At 35.3% G+C, this 12841-nt stretch overlaps 1 protein-coding gene, 1 non-coding gene and 1 pseudogene across 2 annotated transcripts; 1 reads left to right on the plus strand and 2 right to left on the minus strand.

The window, feature by feature from the left end:
• Positions 1-242: 242 nt before the first annotated feature.
• On the plus strand, positions 243-3399 carry LOC106446359 (pentatricopeptide repeat-containing protein At4g16470). The gene is made up of 2 exons (XM_013888068.3): positions 243-1587; positions 1679-3399. The coding sequence occupies exons 1-2, from the start codon at positions 1277-1279 to the stop codon at positions 2976-2978; spliced, it is 1611 nt and encodes a 536-aa protein (XP_013743522.2). The 5' UTR covers positions 243-1276; the 3' UTR covers positions 2979-3399.
• On the minus strand, positions 1091-1171 carry TRNAL-CAG. Its single transcript has one exon. It is a non-coding gene; the product is annotated as a tRNA-Leu (tRNA).
• LOC106446350 lies at positions 3253-8042 on the minus strand (annotated as a pseudogene).
• Positions 8043-12841: the final 4799 nt, after the last annotated feature.

The following is a 12841-nucleotide window of genomic DNA, read 5'->3' on the forward strand; positions in this document are numbered from 1 at the left end:
CTTTTATTGATGTGTTATTAATGAGTAATCATTGAATTAATAATATATGTAAAATTCATTTAAAGAAAAATATAGCATAAAATTCATTTGGTAGTTCTAACTAATTTCCCTAATTATATAATTAAAATTAAAATTCAATGGCATAGTTGTAATATTTAAAAAAAAATTAAGAGGATCTCAAAAAAGTACTCCAGTTTTACTAATATAGATATAGTTTAACTCGTCTCTCTCTTTTTGTTCTGTTTTATCATCTTCTCTTTTTTTTTTCTTGTCTTCTGTATGTGCTTTAAACGAAAACAGACTTTGACTATTATACGTAGTTTAGTATTTTTGGATTAGTAACAAGTTATGCGTGTTCGCTCTCAGTTCCATCCATCTAATATGTTTCTCATTCTACTTCATGTCCTTTGCTTTTCTTGGCCTTTATGTCATATTTTGAAATACAAAATGGTCAGTTTACTAAGTTTCAACGACCAATGATTATGCCTCTTCATAGGTCTCCTCTGCTAGGATCAAAGTTTTGTGGAGTGGAGTAGGGTTGCAACACGTGTAGCCAAAGAATCAGGGTGCGGCATTAGCTGGTTTGAGACTGAGCCCAACGAAACTTCATCAAAGGATGGTAGATTTAAGGGATAGTTAGCGTGAATATCCAATATATATGAAATGTGTATGTCAAACATCATGGAACTAATCACAGCTTAGTGATGCGCATATGTCAAACACTTGAACTTCATTTAACTGTTGTTTGAGGAAGTTGGTGCCGCTAAATTAACGTTCAGCTTCACAATAAAAGACGGTAATCTCTTTGTTACAACGTAATGTCAACCAATTGTTTGTCACATATTTTATCAGATAAAATAAAAAGAAAAACGAGCAGTGCTAAAAGCAAAGTCCCAATTGGCATTACTAAAACAAAATTTAGTAACGTGTTAAAAAAAATTAGTAAATTCTTGGATTAAGGAGGAAAAATATTTCATATCTTTTATACGGTGTGATTCTTAAATAGACCAGATTCTTTTTTTTTAATAACTTTGCTATAAAATACAAGGTGTGGAGGAGGATCATGAGGAAAAAAAACTAAAATGATAGTTGTCAAGAGTGGGATTTGAACCCACGCCCTTTCGGACCCGCACCTGAAGCGGGCGCCTTAGACCAACTCGGCCATCTTGACTTGTGTTTATACATTTCAGTACAATTTTCTTATACTCAGTATAAAGATCGAGTTAAACCCTTTTCTCCTGTGCTTGAACCCTAGAGAAATCGAGGAATGTAAGGAATGCAATTTCTCCCGGAGACGATCGATAGCTCATCATTTAGTTTCATGTGGAGAAGCCCTCTCCTCTCATTCCTCATCTCCTCGGGAATGTTGGTTTCAAAACAGAGAACGTTAATAAAAGATTCTTCCTTTATCAGCTTCTCTTCCTCCTCAATCTCCCGTCTTTTGCGCGATTTAGGCTTCACGATGACAAGTGTCTCGACGGTTTCAACTCTAGAGTTAAATAGGAACGAGTCTGATTCCGATTCTAAGTTTTCCGGCAAAGCGACGGCGATACTCCGCCGCATGCTGGCTCAGAGGAATATTCCCAGGTTTACCATCACAAAGTTTATTTGATACTATAAAGTGTGAAGCTTTCATTGATAGAACAAAGTTTGGTGTTGACCTGTTAACATGTTCTAGCTTTCAGGTAGAGCATCACAGAAAGAAAGAGCAGCCTGACAAGACACTACAAGGTCTTTGCATCACTGGGAGGTTGAAAGAAGCTGTTGGGCTGTTATGGCGCAGCAACGGGTTACAGCTCGAGTCCGATACTTACTCTATGCTGTTACAGGAATGCAAAGAGAGGCGTGAATACACAAAAGGGAAACGAGTACACGCTCACATGGTTGTTGTGGGATTTGCTCTGACTGAGTATTTGAAAGTCAAGCTGTTGATACTTTACGCCTTGTCAGGGGATCTTCAAACAGGTGGGATTCTCTTCCGTGGTTTGCAGTCGAGGTGTTTGATCTCGAGGAACGCAATGATCTCAGGGTGTGTTAAGAAGGGTCTTGAACAAGAAGGGCTTTTTATGTATTACGATATGAGATACTGTGGTTTAGTTCCGGATCAGTATACTTTTTCTTCCGTGTTTAGAGCGTGTTCTGCTTTAGCGTCGCTGGAACACGGGATGAGAGCTCATGCTGTGATGGTAAAGACTTGTCTTAAGTCGAATGTTATAGTCAATGGTGCTCTTGTTGATATGTACTTCAAGTGCAGCAGTGTCTCTGATGGGTACAAAGCGTTTGATCAGTTTTTAGATAGAAACGTGGTTACGTGGACCTCGTTGATGTCTGGATACGGGTATCATGGACAAGTTTCGGAGGTGTTGAAATGCTTTGAGAAGATGAAGGAAGAGGGCTGCAGACCCAACTCTGTTACGTTTTTGGTGGTTCTCACTGCTTGTAGCCATGGAGGTTTGGTTGATCAAGGTCGAGAGCATTTTGATTCCATGAAGAGTGATTATGGGATTGAGCCTGAGGGACAACACTATGCAGCTATGGTTGATATCTTAGGGCGTGCTGGTAGGCTACAAGAGGCGTACGAGTTTATAATGAAGTCACCGTGCAAGAAACATGCTCCGGTTTGGGGATCTTTGCTGGGATCATGCAGGAATCATGGGAATGTGGAGCTGCTAGAGCTCGCGGCTACTAGATATTTTGAGTTGGACCCAACGAACGGTGGGAACTACGTGGTGTTTGCCAATGGATACGCGAGCTGTGGATTGTTGGAAGCTGCCTCGAAGGTTAGGAGGAGAATGGAGAATGCAGGAGTTGAAAAAGATCCAGGCTATAGCCAGATCGAGTTACAAGGTCAAGTTCATAGGTTCATGAGGAATGACACGTCTCACAGACTCTCTAGAAAGATACACAACAAGGTCCAAGAGATGGCTTCTCTGTTTATGGATGTTGACTACTATCCAGATGACTTGGACACTAATTGATAGAGGTTGTGTGACCAAGACAACTTGCAGTTAGCTGTCAGAAATCTGTGTCCAATTGAATGTTGTAGCAGTCTCTCTCTCATATGGAAACCAGTGATGATGGAGAAGTGATAGGCTCTGGAAAATCTACACAAGTTTTGATTTGGATGGCTAACGTACTAATTGGCTGAAGAAAATTTGTTGTATCACTTGCCAAAAACAAGCAGAGGAAGCTGCCACAGGGTTGGAGAAGTCAGGAGGAAAGTAATTAGCATGACAAATCCCAGATGAGGTGTAGAAGAAACAAAAGCTCCATTATACTGAATGTCATGAATGAGTATATACATATTCTGTGATTTATAGGTTCTTTATTCGACATTCATGGAACATATTTCTGTGTAAAACGAATCACTCTCTGAAAGCGTAGAAGATTCTTGAAGAAGTGCTGGGGGAATATGAAAAACAGGTCTCGGAGGGAATTCCAGAGCATCCAGGTTCCCTTCCATCATCTCTACCACTCTGTTCATGGGTGGGCGATCTGAAGGGGAAGATTGAATACACCACAAACCCACCAATGTCATCTTCCTTGCTATCTCCTCTTCTTCACAAATGATTCCATTCCCATTAAGCCTTATATTGTCTTCCTTGTCAAGATCCTTATAGATCCATTCTGGAAAGTACACTGAACTTACAGTGTCTTCAGTTGATGTTTTGGCCCTTGCGCCTATCATCTCAAGAACCAACATTCCATAGCTGTAGACATCTGACTTGTGGGAGACTCTCCCATACACTCTTGAAAACACTTCGGGTGCAATGTATCCTATCGTGCCCCTCATGTCCAGTAGTGACAAGATGCTTTCTTTCCTCTCGCAGAGCTTAGCAAGGCCAAAGTCTGAAATTTTGGGGCAAAGATTGTCATCTAAGAGTACATTCTGCGGTTTTATGTCAAAATGTACAATCCTTGTGGTGTAAGTACTCGAGCCCACGAGCAACGCCTAATGCGATCTCATATAGTTTCGTCCATTCCATATTTGATGACCTATTGCCTGCGATGAATTTATCAAGAGCTCCATTTTCCAAGAATTCACAAATAATTGCTCTTTTGGTACCCTCAGCACAAAATCCTAGCAAGGTAACGATGTTGACATGAGAAGTTTCGCTCATGCTTGCAACCTCGCTGAGGAAGTCTTCACCATTACCCTTTGTGTTCTTCAAGACCTTCACAGCAACCTTGCGGCCATCACAAAGGGTTCCTCTATACACGGTTCCAAATCCGCCTTTCCCAACCTCTTGCGAAAATGACTTTGTAATTCTCTTTACTTGCACGTAGCTATAGTGTTTCACTGGAATAAGGGCCTTTATATTAAGTTTCCTAGGAGCATGTGATGATGTCTTCCTTTGCTTGCTGATAAGACAGAATAAAATGATGACCACCAACCAAAAGTGTACTCGATTAACCGGAAAAAAAAAGAAGCTAGGTTTTCATAAGAAGTTTACTCTGTTACTGGGATGTCTTTGCTTGTGTATTGAGCTTCATGTGCCTTCTTTCTGCACCTGATGGAACAAAGCCACCCTACTATAAGAAATAACAGTGCCAATCCGAAAGCAATTTCCATTCCTAAGACCAATAAAACAACAACAACAACAACTTTCATTGCAAGTCTATGTTGTTGCCTATAGTGTGATAAAATCAACTGCCTTAAAAAGGTAAGAACCTGCTTTTGCGGCAGCAGAGAAGCCTGCATCAACAGAAGGACGCCAAAAAAGAGGTCAGTTCAAAGTTCAAATTGAAGAGAAAACATTGTTCTTTACCAGAAACTAAAAACTTAGATCAGCTCTTTCTTTGTAACGGAATTGATGTAAGAATTTAGGGAAGATCCAATCAAAATGTGGGTCAATGGAAGAATATTTAGGGATATGAAAAACATATCTTACCTTTCTTTCTGCAGGTAAGGCTATACGTCTGATGTATACAATGACAGATAGATTCATTTGAGATCCGGTTATATCCACAAGCACCGTCAGAGGCTATGCACATCAAACATTCATGGTTAAGCCCAACGTTGAAACCCTCTTGAAGAGTCTTCTTCAGATTATCTTGAGTTGTATTTTTCTGCAGTGTGATCAACGCCGGTCCAGATGCAGGAATACTGACGTTTCTTTTGCACTGTCCGCTGAAGTCGTTTAAAAAGCCACCAATCTCGCTAAGTAAAGGAGACGAGAGGTTTGTCGTCACATAGTAACTTTTCTCATCATCACCACCACAGTCAAGTTCTCCAACTAAAAGAGGAAAACTCCGTGGAAAGTTTTGTGAGCATCCATAATAAATTGTCAGATTATCGGTGCCAGGGACGAAAGGAAGGACGTTTTCGTTGAACTGCGCATTTATTGAGTGTTGGGGACAGAAACCACCGATGTAATCTGACCTGGCGAGTCTTATGACACGAGAGGTAGAGTTTGCCTCTAAGATTCTGAACTTCACGGCAGAGATGCTAACCTCTGCAAACCTTTCACTGCATTGGAGCTGGAAGTCGGGGTGGCCGCATTCGACTCTGCTAGGTATCCAGAAAGGGTAAAAGAGATCTGTCTGATCGCCACAGCTAAATGATTGGCTGCAGCGTCTGTGAAGCTCATCAGCTGAGGAAACACAATAAGGTATCACAAAGAGTATCCATATGATTCTGTAGAACAGAGAATTTGTAAGGGATAGAAACAGAATGATCATTGTGTTGAGGTGTCAATAGGAAAATGGTGAAGAAAGAATAATTAATGAATGTCTTAGTTTTGTAAGAAGGAAAATGGCTAAGAACCTGTGTTTCAGTCAGTCTTCTGAAAACTGGACCAGGCCGGTCGGACACTGATTTCTTGTTCTAACCGGTTTTGGATTGTGTTAGAAACCGAATTTTAGTTATTCAGGCAAACATGGTTAAAAACCGGTCAAACTCGGGTTCTATATTAAAACCCGGTTTCTCAAATTCAAATTAAAGAAAATTATAAAGTTTCAAAAGTTTTATGAAAAGTTTATATTGTTTTTAATATCTATTTAAATAATTAGTTTTTACTATATTTTTATATTGCTTTTGAAAGTTTTCATTCTAGTTTATATCATTTTTAGATTTTAACAATAATATAAAAATTTATAAAAGTAATATTATAGTTATATAGTTACTTAACTAAGAATTAAACTAGATTTTAAAATCTGGTTAGACTTGTTCAATGATTGATCCAGCTACAATGATAAGCCAAGAACAATGGTTTCGGTCTTTTGGACAAACCCTCCACATTATTAATATTGAAGTTTCTTTCTGGAGTTTTTATTAATTATACGAGTCCAAGTTTCTTTTTGACTTATGTGTCTTAGACTATCTCTAATGGTTTATTCTATTTTTTACTCTATAATAAAATTTGAGTTTGCTCTAATGGTGCTATATTTTAGAGTTAAAAGTAGAGTGATGAAAAAAAACAAGTTAACCTATATTTAGAGTAACCTATTTTTCATTTTATTATAGAGTGAGAAATAAAGTATCATTGAAGTACTTTTACTCTAAACTCTATTTTAGAGTGAAAAATAGAGTGGAGTTGGAAATGCTCTTGCGACAAAGACTTTGAATATACTAGTAAACAATGAAAAAGGAAGTGATTTAAGCGAGTTGTTTTTGTTGATTGTTTTTATAGAAAAAAAAACGAGTTCACACCTTGGACTATAGGAAGTTGGATTCTTCCTTAGGGTTTTTTTGGTAAATAACCCAAAAAAAATTAGATTTTGGGAGAGGAGTAGAGTAGAGAGAGATAGGAAGAGGATGTAAGAGAGAGAGGGGGATTTTGGTTAGATTTTTAAATTTGTTTTGTTTCTTAGCTGCTTGGCCTAATTTCCCTTTTTCCTTATATGATAAGATTGTTTTATATTTTTATTGACTTCTAAGCAGGTGCTTGGCAATTTCCTCAGGAAAAAAAAATCTCAAATCTATGTTCTATTTTTACAGAAGTTAACCAGCGAAACTGACTGATGTAGAGGCAAACAGTGGAGTGTTGAATAAGGCAAAATTTTCATTTACTAGGGAAATGGACTGATGTAGAGAAAGACTAATTGGATGAACGATAAGGACTAATTGTTAAGTTGACCGCAAGTTTTCAGCAACTAAAGAAGATTCAAACCAGTAACGTTTTTTTTATTACCTTGTCACACCTTCTCTTTTAATCTCACTCATAAGCTACGTGACTATGTCTGAGTGTGTTAAAATCAACAAAGGAAGGTTGAAACAAAAAATAGAGTGTGCATCCAGTTCTCAGATTTGCTGCTTGGACGGGAACTACTTGCCTCCAGTATGAGGGGGCGACGAGGTTATGGTGGCTGGGAACTTCTTGTTTAACCGAAAAGCAAAAAAGATGGAAAAATACTTGTAAAACAAAACCGATATCTTTCCTAAGAATTATGGTAACTGTTTAATTGATATGTGAGAGGGTAGCTGGGTAGGTAAGTAAAGGCGTTGCAGAATGAGAAATTTTGTAAAAGGAAATCTCCTATCAAGGATAATGATCATAGGTTTATTTAAACTGCAACTAGTTATTGTCGCTAAAGAAGAGGGATATGAAAAGAGGATGCTGAATAAGATACTTACTATCAGGGGGCCGGAGCGTATTTGTAACATTTCGATTTCTATTATTTGGTGGTGTATGTTGAAAAGAATTAGAAAATGATTTGATTATGTATATCATTAAAATAAACTTATCTCTTCGGTCATGTGTTCAGCTAAAACGATTGGCTGCAGAGTCTGCGAGTTCATCAGCTAAGACAACACTAGAAGGCAGGGGCGGACCCAAGCCTGCAGCAGGTGTGGCACGTGCCACATGCTACTTTATAAGTAATCATGTAGAAAGTCATAGACAGATGAAACTTATCAAGCTCTATTCCCCTTAAATGGTTGAATGGTGTTCCATGTAACTCAAGTTCGAACCCGTGAACATGTTCCTGTTTTTTAGATTCTTTTTACACACTTTGTTATATTTAGTCACCCTTTCATAAAATAAATGTTTATTTCTCTTTTGTTTTTGTTATCTAATAGAAAGGATTTTCTTTTCTTCCTTTCTTTAATATTGGTTTTTACCTTTTCTAAAATAAAAGTTACTTTATTTAAGTTTTATTTTAACAATTATGTCTATCAATTTATATTTTTCAACACTTAAACTACACAACAACTAAAATGAATACACTTTGTCATATTAAAATTATAATATCTATTTTTTAATATTACTGAAAAATGTTTAGCACTATAAAGAAATGTTTATCTTTTTATATGACTTGTATAAAATAAATATATATATTAAAAAAAGTAATTTTAGAAAATATAATATAATTTAATTAAACATATAATTTAATGAATAAATTAATTTATAATTAATATATATGTATACATATATTGTGCTCCATGTTAAATTATTTTCTGGATCCGCCCCTGCTAGAAGGTATTACAAAGGGTATCCATATAATACTATGGTTCTGTTATATAAATACATTAATTATTGTGTTGAGGTAAAATGGTGAATAATTAAGAAGATGTATTTTGTGAATGTGTGACTTCAAACTTTCAAAGTCAGGTAGCTTAGAATTTTCTCAGACTAGTGGAAAAATAAATCACATGTCTTTATTAGTTTCCCCCAAAAACAAGAAATTCAGGTCGTTAGGGGGTAAAATAATTGTTTAAAAAAAGATTGAGAGGAAACTTGCTGGTACACAGAACAAGTATTAAGGTGCAACAATGACTAAAACAAAAATCTGGAGGTTTAAGAATCATTTCTATGAATATATAATCATTTATGTCTAAGAATATCTAGATACACCAGACATCTAAAATAGTTTCTGTAAATGCAAGAATTATACCAAGAAGTATAACACAAAGTACAGTAGAAATTATCTCTACAAAATATGTATATTTATTAGGTTTCTTTTAAAGCGAACTTACAAGTATCTTTTTAAATAGAAAAATCAACAAAATCAAGATCAACTTGATTTGTTACACCAGCTTCACGCGTCCTAAGATCGAATACAAGACGTTAGAACTCCTAGTCTTAGAATTGACTTATTACACTAGTTTCACACGTCCTAAGATCAAATACAAAAATGAAGCATCTCCTATCTATAAGAAAAAGAGGGAAAATCCTACTATCTCCTACATGGCCTTTTGGGTTAAAATATTCCAAAATATCTAAAACTTAAAAATGTTTCGGAATTGTCCAAAATACCTGAAAATATCCCAAAATAACCAAATTAGATTATCCTAAATAGCAAAAAAAAAATACTTAAAACACCATAAGGACCTAAAATATCAACCGGTTCTTCATCTAAATATTCCAATCAATCCAATCTATATATTAATTTTAATTTTTTGGTCATACATTATTCAAATTTATATATTGTATATTATTTTTTATTTTAGATTTTGGAGCGCCTAACTTCAAGGTATATTTAGATGTTTAAATTTCTTTACATAATCTAAGTGGGTATCCGAACCCAAACCAAACCCGTAAAAATCCAAACTGAAACCACATCAAAATTTATTACTATTTGAGTGAATCTCTAACCCGAAAATCTAAAGTATAAATAGATTTGAATTGAACCCGAATGGATACCCAAATATCCACTCCTAACTTTCCTTTTAAAATAAAAGGAAATTGGGCTTGCTGAATTTTAGGATGTTACAAAATCGTCTCCTCTGTTCTTTTGGCCAACAAATTATAAGTAAGGAATTTGCTGTGAGTTGATTTGGAAATAAATCTGTCAAAAGTGTGTTGACGACTTTCATAAAAATGGCAGATTTGTACTTGTGACAGAGTTGATTGTCTGATTTTAATACCACAAGCTTAATTATCCAATTTTATTTGAAACAAATTTTTATGGATTTGTTTGGCGAATGAAGTATTCAATCTTTATATATAAAATACAGTTATCTCTCTCCTGGGCACGCCACCTCAGCATCCACGTCAAAAAGTCGGAGGCTGTCGTCGCGACACGTGTCCCCTTCAGACAAAACACATCGTTTCATTAACTCACGGTAATTAGATGGGCTTGGCAGCGGATGGGTTGATACGTCTTCCATTATTAAAACTCACAGTTTCATTAACGATTATGCAAAATCGATAACTTTTGGGCCTTTTGTTTTCTTTAATTAAGTTGGCTATGTATCTTAACTGGGCCTTAAAATATATCTTAAGAAGCCACATACATAGAATGAAATCCATCGACAATAACTTACTCGCGTTAAGATTTAACGGCGTCGTTGCAGTAACGATTAAGAGTTCACCCCACCGCCTCTGATCAGTCCGGCATTACGGTTTACGACTGCATTCAATCAACCTAATTACCCTTCTCATTAACGCTACAGATAACCCTTCCACTACCTCGCATTCAATACAACCCTTCTTCATCCATGATAGTGATTCTACACCTATAAATAACAGAGCCAGCTTCGTTGAGATGCATCAATTTCTCCTTCTCAAGCATTATAATCCTTAGAGATTCACTAACCAGCGATGGCAACCTCATCCGTTTTGATCGCCAATTTGAATGTTGTCCGCTGTAACGTCACCGTCTACGTCCGTTTTCACTGATGTCATTCTCCGTTGATCACGCTGTCAAGAGCATCTCAACAAGCAAGAAGAAGCTATGGCTATTTCATTGGTGGAAGCCGATAATCTGATGGTAGAGACTTTAAATAAAATTGTAGATCTGAAAGCTTTATATTTCAATGCATGAGTAGGGGCTAGATAATGCTAATAAATCTCCGCCGTAAGCGTATAATTGTGTCGGCGATATTGATGGAAGAGAAGAGGAGAAGAGACATCATCATATTCTAATGATATATATAGATATGTTCATACGTATATATCAAATATGAGATTCTATAATAAAAGATCTGGAGTATCATTTTGGTATTAAAAAGTTTTATGACATGTGTATGAATATATAAAGATTATTATCTAATATGTATTCCTTCGTTCCAAAACTTCTTTTTTGGTTGTTCCAAAACTTTAGTCTTTGATATTCCATAAAAAAAGAATATCTAAAAATACATTACCTCTTTGTAAATCTAGGTCTCTTTTTTGTCTCTGCTTTGGCCTTTAAAATAGAATTTCAAACTTGCATTCTCTGTTTACGTTTAGCAAGAAAAGGAACAACCTTTAGTTCTGACTTATGTTGCTACACCTCGCTCAAGCTGGGGCAGAGTTATTCCCAATGGTTTAGGCTTACGTTGCGTATTGAAAGTTATGTTTCAACACTTAATTTTTCTCTGTTTACGTTTAGCAAGAAAAGGAACAACCTTTAGTTCTGAATTATGTTGCTACACCTCGCTCAAGCTGGGGCAGAGTTATTCCCAATGGTTTAGGCTTACGTTGCGTATTGAAAGTTATGTTTCAACACTTAATTTTATAAAACTATCTACAGTATTGGTGTAATATCTTTTTTGGCTCATGACATGTGAAGCAAATAGTGATCAAGATTTCCGAGTGAGACCTACTATGCATATATAACTCGCTATAACATTAGACAAGTCATGGTCCTCTGTAAATATACGCTTACACTTTGAAGACGTGCTTCTCTTGGTTTTAAAAGGTAAATTATGATCTCCATATTGTCATTTGTACATATTGTGTTATGTTGAATGACTTTGTATGTCTGACCTTTCGTATTTGACGAGTTGCTGAAGGTATTTAAAAATGAAAACTAAGGCTAAGTTTTGATATTGAAAATGGGCAAACCACCATATCTAGAGGGCTTCATAACCACCATATCAAACAAAGGAACTAAAAAAGTAAGGTAAATATGAGTAAATGAAAAATAAATTATGGTAAATTTAAGTTAATTATCTATATAATAAAACCTAAGTACAAAAATATTATTCAAAAAATCATCAAATACAAATAAAACAACAATCAATTACACTCTAACAATTAACAATATTATTTGTTTTAAAAATCATAATCAGTTTGGATGACATTGATTACTTGATAGAAACATTAATAAGTATGCATATCGTTAAATAATCAATTTTAAATTCTCATGCTATTTAAATAATTTAAGAAAAATAAAATTTAAATTTATTCATTTTTCTCATTATATACATCAATAAGTTTAAAATTTATGTAATTCACCACCTACAGCTCATCCACTCAAACAATAATATATTATATGATACAACTTAATAATATAGACACAAACATCAAAATAAAATATATTTAATTTTAACATCATAATTCCTCCGCATCCTAACATTCTTAAAATCGTTATTATACACTTCTTTTCTAAAAACTTACACAAAACACACGTAAAAAATGTACAATTAAATAGCTATATATATGATAAAATTAAATAGCTATATATATGATAAGTAAAATATATCTCGCCCGTAGGGCGGGCCGACCCTAGTTTGCCATAAATGATAGTTTTTGTGTTAGACTTATTTTTCATGGCAGATTTTGAATATCCGATTTAAATTTGTGATAAACTTTTGTATTTACGAAGTAGCAGATTTTTAGACAAAATTATGGGTTTGAGTAAACCAAACTTAAATCGACTTGGATTAAATCCGGTTTACTTTAATTTTGAATCTGGTTGATTTATATAGTGTAATTAAAACTAGAATTAAGTTATACAAAGTTTGTAACTGTCGTCCCCTTCATCCCACTTTTATTCATTATCAAATTGCCTTCTTTCATAGTATTTTAATCCTTGTTACTATCTTTACTAGCAGCTTAACCCCGCGCAAGCGCGGGGTTGTTGACATGGTTGTTGGTTCTTCTATCTCAAATTTCTGCAGGTGATGATCTCAATGAAACTTTACTTTGTTATACACATAACGTAATTGAGAATTCAAGTTGAGAAAATCCTA

This window comes from Brassica napus, chromosome A1 (assembly GCF_020379485.1).
Source record: "Brassica napus cultivar Da-Ae chromosome A1, Da-Ae, whole genome shotgun sequence".
Taxonomy (NCBI): domain Eukaryota; kingdom Viridiplantae; phylum Streptophyta; class Magnoliopsida; order Brassicales; family Brassicaceae; genus Brassica; species Brassica napus.

Excerpts from the sequence above, each read along its gene's own strand:
- LOC106446359 (XM_013888068.3), top strand. The coding sequence starts at position 1,277 with ATGCAATTTCTCCCGGAGACGATCGATAGCTCATCATTTAGTTTCATG. Across the intron at positions 1,588-1,678 it reads GCTCAGAGGAATATTCCCAG|CTTTCAGGTAGAGCATCACA; the intron begins GTTTACCATCAC and ends AACATGTTCTAG.